The following is a 13,711-nucleotide window of genomic DNA, read 5'->3' on the forward strand; positions in this document are numbered from 1 at the left end:
ACTAAATTTTTCTATCTAACTTAATCGTAAGAGATCGAGATTGTGATTGTGATTGTGATTGTGATTGTGATTGTGTAAACAATTGAAAGACGTAGAAATATAATTGTATCGAATTGAATAGAAGAATAAAGAAAATGTCTCTTTCCGCCAAGATTTCTGTATAACTTGCAATAGTTGTGTCGTCATCTGCCGGAATGCGTCACAATCTATCGCTTATCAGATGTTTAACCGATAAAGATTTCAAGAGGAATCGGCAGGAAAAATGAGAAAAATGCGCTCGGGAAGAAAGTAATCGAGGTTTCGAGTGAAAAACCAACGAAATTGGCGATCTTCGTTGGTGATTTGTTAGTGGAGTTGGAAATCAGCTGATGACGTAACACGCGGCCAGCGCAAGAAGAAAAGTTAGTTGTGTACTCGTGTCGCGGTGTTGGTGGGCGCGAGACTTGCGCGAAACCAAGTATGGCGTAGGATTTTCTGGCCTCTTTCGTCCAAGTGTTTAGTTCACTTAACTCGCTGGTTCGTTTGTCTGTCGTTTGTTAACGATAAATCTGTCTGGAGCATTAGTGGTGGAACGTTTTATCAGAGAGGAGTGCTGTTTGGTGGATTTTACGTGACGGAAGGCAGGCAATATCTCTTTACAGGGTAGGAAACGGACGGCGAATATTATACACGATGAGCGTCGATGCATACGGACCCAGCAGTCAGACCCTCACGTTTCTCGACACGGAGGAAGCGGATCTAATCGGTGCGGACACTCAAGGCAGCGAGTTTGACTTTACGGATTTTACGTTACCTTCGCCGAGTCAAACGCAAGCTTCGCAACACGATGCTGCTCAAAGTCAACCTAACCAGCCCGTACAGGTTGGTTTTTTTGGCTCGTCATATGTTCAGAAAGATCGGCCTCTAACCTATTTTCATCAGACTTTATCTGTGTTTCTTCGTTGCCGAGAATTTTTCCAGTCACGCGGATAACTACACCCTAACCTCCCGCCGCCGTTTATGCTGCTTCTATTAATTTCGATACACGCATCGTGCTTCTTTACGTGTCCACGCCTTCCTTTCGTTTCATCACCCTGCTTTTTTTTCCCCCCTATCCGATCATGTGTATACGGCGCGATATAACTTTTCCCACGTGATTGTCTCACCGATCCAATTCAGCCGAAAACGTGACACTCGATTTATTTCAGTCTTTTTTTTTATAAACGTAATTAGTAGTTTCTTATTTATAAGAGGTTAGCTGAATTTTACGTAAAAAAGACATTGTTTCGGATTGTGTTGTGCAAGGTGATTTTCTTTTATTTAGGTTAACGGAACAAGCGGCAGTTCGTCTCTGGAATTGAAAATTTCCGGGGCAGCGCAAAGTCTAGCCGAATTACAGTTCGAGGAGGAAGAAGAGGAAGCTTACTATAATCGTGATTTGCCAGAACATGCCTGCAAATACTGTGGAATTCATGAAGCATCCTGCGTTGTTATGTGCAATATCTGTCGCAAATGGTTCTGCAATGGACGTGGAAACACATCTGGTTCGCACATCATCAACCACCTTGTCCGAGCTAAGCACAAGGAAGTTACTTTACACAGGTATCGTAACTTGTAGTATCTCTCCAGATACTATGTTGCTTTATGCCTGTTTCTTTCATTATCATTATGTCGTAATGTATTTATATTACAGAGACGGTCCTTTGGGAGAAACTGTTCTGGAATGTTATTCTTGCGCTGTCCGGAATGTTTTCGTCCTTGGTTTCATCCCTGCGAAAGCAGATTCTGTTGTCGTGTTGCTTTGTCGTCAACCATGCGCGGCTCAAAGTTCGTTGAAGGACATGAACTGGTAAATAATTCTTTCTAGAAAAGAAATGCGTTTTATTATTTTTTCAACACCTTTTTTTTATCTTTTAGGGATCAAGAACAGTGGAAACCGTTGATCGAAGACCGTAGCTTTTTGGCATGGTTAGTGAAAATTCCATCCGAACAAGAACAGTTGCGAGCTCGACAGATTTCTGCCCAACAGATAAATAAATTGGAAGAGTTGTGGCGTGATAACGTCGACGCGACCTTTCAAGACCTCGAGAAACCTGGAGTGGACGAAGAACCGCAACAAGTTTTGTTGCGGTACGAGGATGGTTACCAGTATCAAAACATATTTGGTCCGCTTGTTAAATTAGAAGCCGATTACGACAAACGTTTAAAGGAGTCTCAAACTCAAGAAAACATCGAAGTTCGTTGGGACGTTGGATTGAATAAAAAGACCATTGCCTATTTCATGTTGGCGAAAACCGACGGAGACATGAAATTGATGCACGGAGATGAATTAAGACTTCGCTATTTGGGCGAACTTCACAAACCTTGGTCAGGAATTGGACACGTGATAAAGATTCCTGATAATTACGGAGAAGAAGTCGGTATCGAGTTGAAGAATAATTCTGGCGCTCCTACAGAGTGTGTCAGTAACTTTGTTGTTGATTTTATTTGGAAAAGTACAAGTTTTGATCGGTAAGTAAGAAAAAGTTAATCTTTTCATCGTCGTCATCATCATCGTTATTATTATTATTATTATTATTATTAATTATGAATTATTAATTATTAATTATGAATTATGAATTATTAATTATTATGATCATCATCATCATCATCGTCATCATTATCTTTTTCAATCGTAGCATGCAATTAGCATTGCGAAAATTTGCCGTGGACGACACCTCCGTATCTGGTTACATATACCATAGGTTGTTAGGACACGAAGTGGAAGAAGTCCTGTTTCGATGTCACCTTCCGAAGCATTTCAGTGCTCCTAATTTACCGGATTTGAATCGTTCTCAAGTATACGCTGTGAAACACGCCGTACAAAGACCTTTGTCTCTAATTCAAGGACCACCTGGAACGGGAAAAACTGTGACTAGCGCTACGATAGTTTATCAATTGGTCAAACAGAACGGCGGTCCTGTGTTGGTATGCGCTCCTTCGAACACGGCCGTCGATCAGTTGACCGAGAAAATACACAAGTCTAATCTAAAAGTTGTACGACTTTGCGCGAAATCCCGAGAAGCGATCGATTCACCGGTCAGCTTTCTTGCTCTTCACAATCAAATAAAAAATATGGAAACAAACACGGAGCTGCAAAAGTTACAGCAGTTGAAGGACGAAACCGGAGAATTATCGAGCGTCGACGAGAAACGTTATAGACTTTTGAAGAAAGCAGCAGAGAAAGAATTGTTGGAAGCAGCCGATGTGATTTGTTGTACTTGCGTCGGTGCCGGTGATCCAAGGTTGCACAGACTGAAATTCCATTCTATTCTTATCGACGAAAGTATGCAAGCGACCGAACCCGAGTGCATGGTACCGGTTGTACTCGGTGCTAAGCAATTAATTCTGGTTGGTGATCATTGTCAATTAGGACCTGTTGTTATGTGCAAGAAGGCAGCCAGAGCAGGTTTATCTCAATCTCTTTTCGAGAGATTAGTTGTACTTGGAATCAGACCGTTCCGTTTGGAGGTACAGTATCGTATGCATCCGGACCTATCGCGTTTCCCATCGAACTTCTTCTACGAGGGTTCCTTACAAAATGGAGTATGCGCGGACGAAAGAAAACTGTTGAAGATCGATTTCCCTTGGCCAGCACCCGACAAACCCATGTTCTTTTATGTTACCCAAGGACAAGAAGAAATCGCTGGAAGTGGCACGTCGTACTTGAATCGTACAGAAGCGTCCAACGTCGAAAAGATAGCGACACGGTTCTTGCGTTGCGGAGTAAAACCTGAACAAATCGGAGTGATAACTCCGTACGAGGGACAGAGGGCCTATTTGGTTCAGTACATGCAGTACCAAGGCTCGTTGCATTCGAAATTGTATCAAGAAATCGAGGTCGCCAGCGTAGACGCGTTTCAAGGCAGGGAAAAAGATATAATAATCATGTCCTGTGTACGATCGAACGAACATCAAGGTATCGGATTCTTGAACGATCCGAGAAGATTAAACGTTGCATTGACCCGTGCAAAATACGGCATAATAATCGTAGGGAATCCAAAGGTGTTGTCCAAGCAGCCGCTCTGGAATCATTTGTTGAGTTTCTACAAAGAACAAAAGGTACTCGTCGAAGGGCCTTTGAATAATCTTAAAGAATCTATGATTCAATTTGCCAAGCCAAAGAAATTGGTGAATACCGCTAATCCAGGCTCGCATTTCATGTCCACCTCGATGTACGATGCGAGAGAAGCTCTTATTCCAGGATCCGTATACGATCGTTCGGGTAGCCAAGTGAACGGTCAACAGAATCACAATCCGTATTATCAGAGGAACGTACCTTTGGACATATTCAGCAGAACTCACGATACGATTAGTTACATTAGTCCAGAGAGAGCTCAGGCAGCGATGAACAACGTACCAGTTCCAGTTGGAATGTTTATGAACATGGCGCACGTGCCGCCGCGTTTCTATAATCAACATCAACAAGCGTTACAGGCCAGACAGAATCAACGTAATCGTCGTGGTACCGCTTTATCGAAGAATAAACAAGGCCCGCGAATGGGCAAGTTGAGTCAAACCGAACAGAATACCCAACCGTACAGTCAGCCGGGTTTACCGTTGACCCAGGGTACGACACAGGGTATGTCACAGCCAGGCTTTAGTCTTTCTCAACCTGGATTGAGTCAAGCGGAACTTTCACAGGATTCGTTTGCCGTCGGCGAATTTCAATCGCAAATGGACGGTCTCTTGTCGCAAGATTCAACTTATCAAGGTGATCGAAGTGGTTTTTATCAATCTGGACAGTCACAAGCCGGGGGACAATTCTCCCAGCCATACTGAGCCGAGACCGTACGGCTGAGCAACGCAATTGCTATGCAGCGTCGCGGGAGCGACTGAAGGCTCGTTCGACCAATTCTTCTTCGACCAACAACCACAAATCACTAACTGCGCAAAACGGTAAAACGGCTCGGCGATCGAGTACGGTAATATGCACGCAGTCGTCGGCGTTAAAGAGGGTTTTTAAACAACAACAACAACAACAACAAGAACAACAACAAGAACAAGAACAAACAGAAAAGAAAAAAAAGGGGATAAAAATAAAGCTACCAAAAAAAAAGGAAGTTTGTCGCCATTTCACCGTGTTCTAGACGAGAAAGGATATGGTTAATAATACTAAAAGGGGATAGGACAAAGCGGAGACGACACAATCACTACCTTAACCAACTCACCGTGACACGCGCTTACCGTGAACGGACCGTTTTATCGCGGGGGATCGAGTGACACTAGAATTACACAAAAAAATGTCAAAATATGAAAAACACAAAAAAAAAAAAAAAGAAAAAAAGATGATAATAATAATAAAAGGTAAGGAAGATACGGGACATGTAACGCTTCGTCACACAAATCAGAGGTCAACAAGTATATATTGTTTGCCAATTAAAAGTGTTTTTCTAACGATACAACTGGATGAATTTCTAGATGGCAACGCATATTTTACAAACAATCTCGTATGGATACACAGACAAAGAAATTGACAGAGAAACAACACACATTGAATTGGCTATGATACGCGTTACGTGTCTTTTCAATTTCCCTTAAGGGTGTGAGAACAGCGATGTCGAAAAAAGAAAAGGGAAAAGACGAATACATGCCTATAGAGAGAATTCATGGAATCCTGATGAATGAAATAAATGTATGGCGGCACGTACCAGAAGAACGGGGTTTTAAGTAACGAGTATTGTTTAACAACGGAACGATAAATCGGTCAAAAGTATCACCGTGCCAATTTGTCGCCAATACGAGGTCAAAAGAGAGGAATCCTATCTCATAGGCTTGACGTGATGTTGACATAATGCTAACCGATAACGAATTCCTATCAATACAAATCATGTTAATTAGTTTGGTTTCTTTTTTTCCTGGTTAAACTGGTACATACATATATATATATATATATATATATATATATATGTTTTCTCATCGCAGGGGTCAACAAAGTCGCAAGAGTGAAAACAAATTTCATTCGCTATTTGTATATTTTTTTTTTCTTGTAAACAAAGAAATGGATTTATTGAAAAGATAGAGATAATGTTCCGTGTATTTTGGGGATGTAACCGATTTAGTTTGAAAATTTGTAGAAATTATTTGAATTTTGAATATCGAATAGTCAATTAAGTAATGTACTATCCAAAGTATCATTATATGTAACATTTAATTTCTATGCTTGCATTTCTTTTCTTTTTTCTTCTTTTGTTCCTTTTTTCCCTCGTACACCCCTTGCGACTTGATTCTTTATTTTTTTTTTTTCGTTTGGTCCTGACTTCTCGCGATAACAAATTAATTTCACCAAGCCACGGTAAAAATTGAAAATTAAAAAAAAAAAAAAAAGAAAAAGAGCAACATTAAGTACACGACTTGAAATTGTTTTCTTTTCTTCTTTCCGACCAACAGCGCACCGCTAACTGCAGAATATATTATGGAAATTCATTGTGAAATCTTACGGAACAAATAAATTTAATTTGAAAAAATTACCTATTTTATTTCTATTCTATATTGTAAATATAGTTATAAAATCGTAGATCACGTATATATGTATGTAAATATTTTTTATTCAACTACAAAATCAAAATTATAAAAGTTCAAATATTATTATCTTAAAATTTTGTGTACAGTTGACAAAAAGAAGAATAGGAAGATCATGGATTTTTCTAGTTTTGAGCAAAGGAAGATTTTCAACATTTAATTCTTTTATAAGTATTCGTTACAAAAATAAGTAAATAATTAATTAGAAAAATACATTAAACCTGTTCAGGATTAAGTTATTTATACGTACAAAAGATATATTTATGGAAATAATTTTCAAGAAAGCATCAATTTTTATATCTGTTCTACGAATATGTTCGCTTTTTGATTACACAGTCCTGAGGGTTGAATATTAATACCTAACAATTTTTATACTGTTAACACACAGCCCTCTGTTTTTTATATGTTATACTTTAAATTAGATTTTATATTTTTGGCAATGAAAGGACTAGTCAAATTAGTATTAGAAAATGGAATCATGATGTTTAATGAAAGTAGGAACTTTGCCCAATCGAATGATTACCTTAACAAATTATTATTGTAAATTTAGTTATGTAACCAATTGCACTGTTTAGTTTACTTTTTAAATTTTTTAACTACACCATGTATATACCCAAGTGGTCTACTTTTCTTTCAAGATACGTTCCGAGTAGACCGTTTGTTTTACGGAAATCTGTTCGTGAAAGACAAAAATAATTTCTTATTTTGACGATCATGATACAATTAAATGAAACTTAATGATTTTAGAAATATCTTTTAGTAGTGTTTAATTGATTGTATAAATTAATTTGAATGAACCTCTGTTGTTACTATCAATAATATTAACATATTTTTAACATTTTCATACTCTTTTTCTCTCTCTCTCTCTCTCTCTCTCTCTCTCTCAAAACAATTTTTACCTTTTTCTTTTTAATCTTTTTTTTTTTTTTTCGTTTTTCATTATCTCGATGAGATATCTTTTTCTTGTACTTTTTTTTCTTCTTTCTTTTTTTAAGCACAGGTTTATTCGCGATAGTTCTTAATTAAGAGTAAGTACCTTTTTTTGTACATGAATATTTGAAATTTGAAAGAAAGTTCGATGTCGTTTTCGAATTTTAGACGTAGTTCTTTTTTAACATATATCGAGCCGATATTAATCAGCATCGTAATTGTCGCAAGTTGAAATTTCGGCGACTTATTATATTTAACGAGAGACTATGTAACAATTAAATAATAGTAAGGCACCACATTTCATATATTCGAATACGTAACGAAATGGAACTGAAGAAATTCACAAGGTGATTATTAATATTTGAAGGAAAAACAGTTTTCGTATGTGTGCGATTAATATTATCAAACTTTCAATTTGAATCTAATGCTTTTTCCTCTACGTTTTTAATTACAAATGTTATTATTTCGTTTATAGTGAAAAGCTAAGAATCTTTTTGATCGTATAGATTTAAATTCATGTAATAAGCGACTCTACATACTGAGAAAAGAAGAGAAAAAAATAGACAAAAAAAAAAGAAAAAAATTAGAGAAATAAAACAGAAACGAAACAAGACGAGAGGAAAAACTCGATCCTTTAAACGCAACAGGTGAGCCATTGCATGGAAGCGCCGGCTATTATCACAATACACGAGCGTGGTAGCTCAAGGTAAGCGTAGAATATTATTACCTCATTGTACTTTCTATCATCCTTCATACAGTTATAGGTGGTATCAGTCGAATTGCCTCCAATTCTATAAGCTGAGGCCAATTGCAAAAATAAACCGCATTCAAGTATAAAATTATACTAGATAAATGAGTATTTCTATACTAGCCAACTGTGAACGTGATTACGTCACGATATAGGATGACGATGAATTCATCTTGACAAATATCCTGGATAAGTCATGATGTTTCTTCAAGTTTTGATACGTACAATCAAATACCTGTTTGATTCTTGCAAAAACATCCGGGTCGTAAACTGATCTAGCAGTGTTGGTAAGGTCAAATGGTTCTGTTCATACGTAAAGAATTAATATAAATATCGATTATAAAATATTATCTTTTCATTGATTCGTCAAGTATCGTACACTCACCTTCGATACATAAATATTTCCACTGATGCGGATCATTTTTATAAGATCGTGCTCTTCGGCATTCTTCTATCGGTATTTTATTAGCCAAACGTATCGATATTGCGAATTGATTGAAACTATTATAATTAAATTTTATAGATTTATAATAATTAGTGTTACGGGATACCCGTTCAAGTAAATTATAATATTTATGATATTTATGATATGTTTCTTTTTCACTCACTCAAACATCACGTAATATCGAAAAAAGTCAACAAAAAGTTCCCCTAATGATTGTCTATTCTTTGGCCGAAGTACAGTGGCTGGAATGTCCAATTCTTCTTGAATATCTATACAGTGAATATCTGTATGCGGTGAAAATTTACCCTCGTAAAGAGTATGTAGGCAAGGTAGAACTGGTGGATTAACACCACCTAAAATAAATAAACAGATAAATACCTACGTATCTACGCATCATAGATATAGAATATACATATACGTACACTGCAAAAAATGGATAACCATAAGAACTAAAGAATAGCTAGATATTGTCATGTTTTTCGCATCGTTGATATCCTGGGACTGAGCCCAAAGTTTAACCACCAGTACTAATGGTCTCACTCTCCAGTCAACTACATAATTATTTAAAAACATTTCTATTAGTTAAAGCGTTTATAAACTTTTCTTTTTTACATACTTTCTGTATGGTATATTCTTACTTCGAGAATAACAATAGAGTAAATGAGTATTTCGAATACCAACAGCATTGTTACAGTTTAAATCAACTTCCAAATTTTGTATAGAATCATGGAACTTGAGAATTGGTACTTTTGCTTGTATAAGTTCCAGCTGTTCTATAAAATCTATTACAATAAAAATATCTTGATGAAATAACAGAAACTACGCTAATTTAATTTTGAAACTGGCAATAACATACCACATCTCTTAAGACACTTTAATATTTGCTCTAAATGGCCAATGGCTTCGTTCCTTTGATCCATTTCTGTATGTCTCACTAAAAGACACATGTCAACATCACTGTTATCCGATCCAAAACCATTCATCGTAGATCCAACCAAAAACAAACCATATTTTGGAAATGCAGTCTGAAAATGTTGTATATAGTAAATAAAAGTGACATTTTCATTGACACATACGTACATACAATGAATATCATAAATTATACCTTAATGTATACATAAAGATATCTCCAAAGCATCATTTTATTTCTATATATGGTTTCAGTTTGTTGATTGACCATAAATTTTGACCAAACATCTTTTGACAAATTATCCCAAATAGATCCATTAATCAACTCGTCCGGGGCGTGAGTTACTTCAACTAAATGTGACCTAGCAAGGAATCGATCTGGAGCAATTCCATACCTAGGAAACGTATTATAAGTTGGTGATAATAACCCCATATATTTTCTGTTCCTTTGCAATCTTTGAGGAGGTGGACTATTTCTTCCTAAAAGCATCATTTATTTCTGAATGAAATTATATATATATACATATATATATACATATATATACATATATAATCAATGTAAATATACCTGAATGATATCTTCTTTTATTCTGATAAGTTTGTACTTGAATTCTAGATGTTGGCATTGCAGCGGGATAATAATTAACAGGTTTTTGATTTTGATAATAATGATTCGAGGAAGTATTTGAAAATATACCGTACTGCATTATTCTGTTGTTTGCAATATTGTTTGAATGCATTTTATGCGACTTTCTGCAACAGAATAATGTTTTATAATTTTAAATATTAAACAATTATGTAATCCCGTACAAAGCTTCGTACTGAATTTCAATGATATACTTACTTGATACTTTGTTCAACCGAAGAAATTACAGAATCTCGTTCGTCTGAACTTTCTGTTTGACTACTATCAATGTGATGCTTGTTCGGTGTTGGAGATCGAGAACTGAAACCGCTATCACTGCCGTACCTTTCGTTCTTTGCAAATGATTCTCTAAATGAATTTCTTTTACTGACTTTGTTATACCAATTTGATTTTTTTACTAAACCATTACTGTTTGGCCTAAAAGTAAGATGCGGAGAGGGTATAATAGGTGTATTATTTGATGTATTCACCCGTCTTTGCCACTGTCCAGAAGACACTCCGTTCGGTGATTGCATATATTCTATACGTCTTAGAGAAGGTATTTCAACACCCATCAATTGCAGTAACTCCAGTGGATAAGATCCTGTCTGCAAAAATACTACTTGTATTCGAAAAGATTCCTTTAAAACAACCAACTCTTTATAAACGCAATAATATACCTGTATCATCTGATGTCTATTCTGTGCACAGCTGCTATCTGAACGATACTTTACATATTCAGATTGAAGAAATGCTCCTGCACCATGATTGTGCATTGCGTGTGCTTGAACCGGCGGACACTGTCCATTTGCCTGTTGACCTCCCATTATCTGCACCATTATTTGTGGTGGATACATAGTGTGATACATAGTCAAAAATAATGTATAAAGTACTACAAAATATGTTACTTAATTCTACATGAAATTTTATAATTTTTTAACAGTATAATTATTATAATATATTATTCATCGAGTATATCAAATACTATTTACAACAACGTATACTAAATTTAGATTCCAAAGTAAAGTTCATTCAAGGATAATTTTATGTCTACTATTAACTTATTCAAATCTTTTCCCCTTATTTATTATCTTGTTTCAATGAAAGTTTATGTTTATAAATATTTGTAAACAATAAGGAAGGATATAATTTATCGGATCTACTTAATTGATGTAACTCTAAAGATATTGATACCGATTGCTTATTAAATAATAACATATATGTAATTTGATAATTTCATTAGAACTAAATATGAACCATGTATCTTGTTTTTTAATGTATCTCATTTCTCCATAACATTAAAGTATTCCATTCAAATTGTAAACTTGTTTCTGCGAATATATATGTATATTATTATCGTGTAATCCCAACGGTAAGTAGTACTTTTGCTCTGTAACTGTAGCGTTTCAACGTTGATAGTTTCTGTTTTCCAAATTTTTAGTGCTATACAAGTTTATGATTTGCAAACTATATTCCTGAAAAAATATGAAGGTTTCATGTTATGATACGAATCAATGTAATATATATATATATACATACATAATCAGTAATATATTGTACAATTTTATAATATAATATATAAGAATTTTATATATGTTAGGTTATGTTAAATCAGCATCAAAATAATATACCATATACTTAACAATTATTTCTAGCTCATACATCGCTTATTACAATCACGATTATAAATATCAGTAGAATATCAATCAGTTATATTCAAAATGTAACATGTACAAAAAAAACTACCTGTCGCATAATATTCAAAACAATACTTAATAAAGAACTTGAGATAAATACGAATTTCTAACCAACGAAAACGACAGAGTAATAAAAAGGAAAAACATGACAGTAGAAGAAAGTAATACCGAATTCATTGTCATTGTAACAGTTTAGCAGTAAGCAATTATGTACCCATTTCTTATCGCCATGTTGTCAAGATCCGCATTCAATCTAATATTTTCCAAAGAAAAAAATCTGAAATTTATTTCTCTGATTGCTTCCGAATTATTACTCGAGAACGATAACGTTTATAAAATTGCTTCAACGTCGTTGTAACTCCCGCCGGAATCTAGTAAACGGCTCACGATTTTCGATAAATTAATTGTATTTTTACGATAATCACGTCCTTGAGATTTGCGCGATCTTGTCACTTTTAACGCATTCTGACTAACTAAACTTACTCATTTAAATTTTCGAATTCTTCCATGTAATAGACGTTTCTCGGCTTGACACTAGATATTTACGAAATATCACGTTAGATGGCGAAATGCGAAACGCGAGAAAAATTGGGACTTACCAAAGGAGTGGCGAAAAAGAAAAAATAAAAAAAAAAAAGAATTGTTTAACACCTCAATGGTAAGCCCGTTAAATTCTATTATTGTAAATTTGATGCGAATTTTAGAGAATAACTTAGCTTAGACGCGCGCAGTGACTACAAATACAAAAACACTGGACATGCCTTTGCACTCAAGAAGTTATGAGTTTGGGGATCCCAAAGACATCTTCGACTGAAGCGGAGCATAAAAATATAATATAAAAAGGACAAAATAATCAAAGATTTGATAAAATTAAAATTGCTCACAAAAGCAGAGCAAAATTCGATCGCTGCGCCATCTATACAAAAAAGACGTAAACTACTCGATGATTTACCGACCAATTTACCGACACTACTCGGCGGCCAGTTGCGCCATCTGTCGGGGAATCGCGGAAACAATTCGGCAAGTGGTTTCCGCCGTTTTCGTGTAGATGGCGCTAGGAGTTCAATCAGCGCGGTCCCTGCGTTATCCCCTCCATACGCGCTCCCCACTCTAGAGTGGAACAGTTCCGGCGAAGGAAGCGGCAGTCGCACATGGTACGTGATGGTACGCAGGCATCTGGCAATCGTAGCGAGGTAAATAAATATCGTGAAAGTCTAAACTTGCCTAATTATTTGGTCACACTCACCCCGGGAGTTTAGGAGGTCTGCTCAACGGTTAAATAACATTTTTGTAATCACTGTAAATTGTGTGGCACTGTCAATCTACTAATGTATAAAAATTCCTTTTTTTTTCAGTGATATATGAGATGAAACTTTATTAAATAATACATACATCAATGTCATGTATGTTAAAATGCATGCAAAACGAAATTTTTTGGTAATCCTTTTCTTCGCAGTGATTTATAATTGTATTATAAAATGGCAGCCATTGTTATTTGTTTTGTAATTATGTATTCTAAATACTTTATTAAGATTGTAGATAAGGTAAGTAATTTATCGGTAGAATATTGTATTATCGTATACCTTAATTATACGTGTAAAAATTGTAAATACTTTTACTTGTCTATCATTTTATTCGCCAATCATAAATATTGTAGAAATTTTATGTAAAAGTGAAATGGTTTCTTTCTTTCTTTACTTTGTATAAAATCACTAAACAAAAAACGTATTAAAAGAAATATTCTTCCATGAAGAATAACAAAGAACATGAATTCGTATAGTATAGTGCACTATACCCTGCAAAAACGTTCTAATCTT

The 13,711-nt window shown here is 35.4% G+C and overlaps 2 protein-coding genes across 14 annotated transcripts; one reads left to right on the forward strand and one right to left on the reverse strand.

The window, feature by feature from the left end:
• Positions 1–214: 214 nt before the first annotated feature.
• On the forward strand, positions 215–5,050 carry Upf1 (Upf1 RNA helicase). The gene is made up of 5 exons (XM_034337415.2): positions 215–861; positions 1,304–1,581; positions 1,673–1,828; positions 1,897–2,490; positions 2,658–5,050. The coding sequence occupies exons 1-5, from the start codon at positions 673–675 to the stop codon at positions 4,798–4,800; spliced, it is 3,360 nt and encodes a 1,119-aa protein (XP_034193306.2). The 5' UTR covers positions 215–672; the 3' UTR covers positions 4,801–5,050.
• Positions 5,051–7,700: 2,650 nt separating this feature from the next.
• Positions 7,701–12,678, reverse strand: LOC117610255 (poly(A) RNA polymerase gld-2 homolog A). Of its 13 annotated transcripts, none has more exons than XM_034337434.2 (12): positions 12,378–12,678; positions 11,581–11,672; positions 10,878–11,027; positions 10,417–10,805; positions 10,141–10,325; positions 9,769–10,052; positions 9,520–9,688; positions 9,302–9,445; positions 9,086–9,214; positions 8,827–9,016; positions 8,604–8,719; positions 7,701–8,521 (listed from the first exon to the last, which is right to left on the reverse strand). In XM_034337434.2, exons 3-12 carry the CDS (start codon positions 11,022–11,024, stop codon positions 8,358–8,360), a joined length of 1,917 nt encoding a protein of 638 aa, XP_034193325.1. In that variant the 5' UTR covers positions 11,025–11,027; positions 11,581–11,672; positions 12,378–12,678; the 3' UTR covers positions 7,701–8,357. The 13 variants fall into 13 exon arrangements, with proteins under 13 accessions (XP_034193325.1, XP_034193318.1, XP_034193322.1 ...); XM_034337427.2 differs by having other exon boundaries at positions 11,455–11,672; XM_034337431.2 differs by lacking the exon at positions 12,378–12,678 and adding an exon at positions 12,109–12,371.
• Positions 12,679–13,711: the final 1,033 nt, after the last annotated feature.

This window comes from Osmia lignaria, chromosome 13 (assembly GCF_051020975.1).
Source record: "Osmia lignaria lignaria isolate PbOS001 chromosome 13, iyOsmLign1, whole genome shotgun sequence".
Lineage (NCBI taxonomy): Eukaryota > Metazoa > Arthropoda > Insecta > Hymenoptera > Megachilidae > Osmia > Osmia lignaria.

Coding starts and splice junctions, on each gene's coding strand:
- LOC117610255 (XM_034337423.2), bottom strand. CDS start 11,066: ATGTATCACACTATGTATCCACCACAAATAATGGTGCAGATAATGGGA. Junction 10,053..10,140: donor TAAAAGAAGATATCATTCAG/GTATATTTACAT, acceptor TGATGCTTTTAG/GAAGAAATAGTCCACCTCCT. Junction 9,446..9,519: donor AAAGTGTCTTAAGAGATGTG/GTATGTTATTGC, acceptor TTATTGTAATAG/ATTTTATAGAACAGCTGGAA.
- Upf1 (XM_034337415.2), top strand. CDS start 673: ATGAGCGTCGATGCATACGGACCCAGCAGTCAGACCCTCACGTTTCTC. Junction 862..1,303: donor AACCTAACCAGCCCGTACAG/GTTGGTTTTTTT, acceptor TCTTTTATTTAG/GTTAACGGAACAAGCGGCAG. Junction 2,491..2,657: donor AAAAGTACAAGTTTTGATCG/GTAAGTAAGAAA, acceptor TTTCAATCGTAG/CATGCAATTAGCATTGCGAA.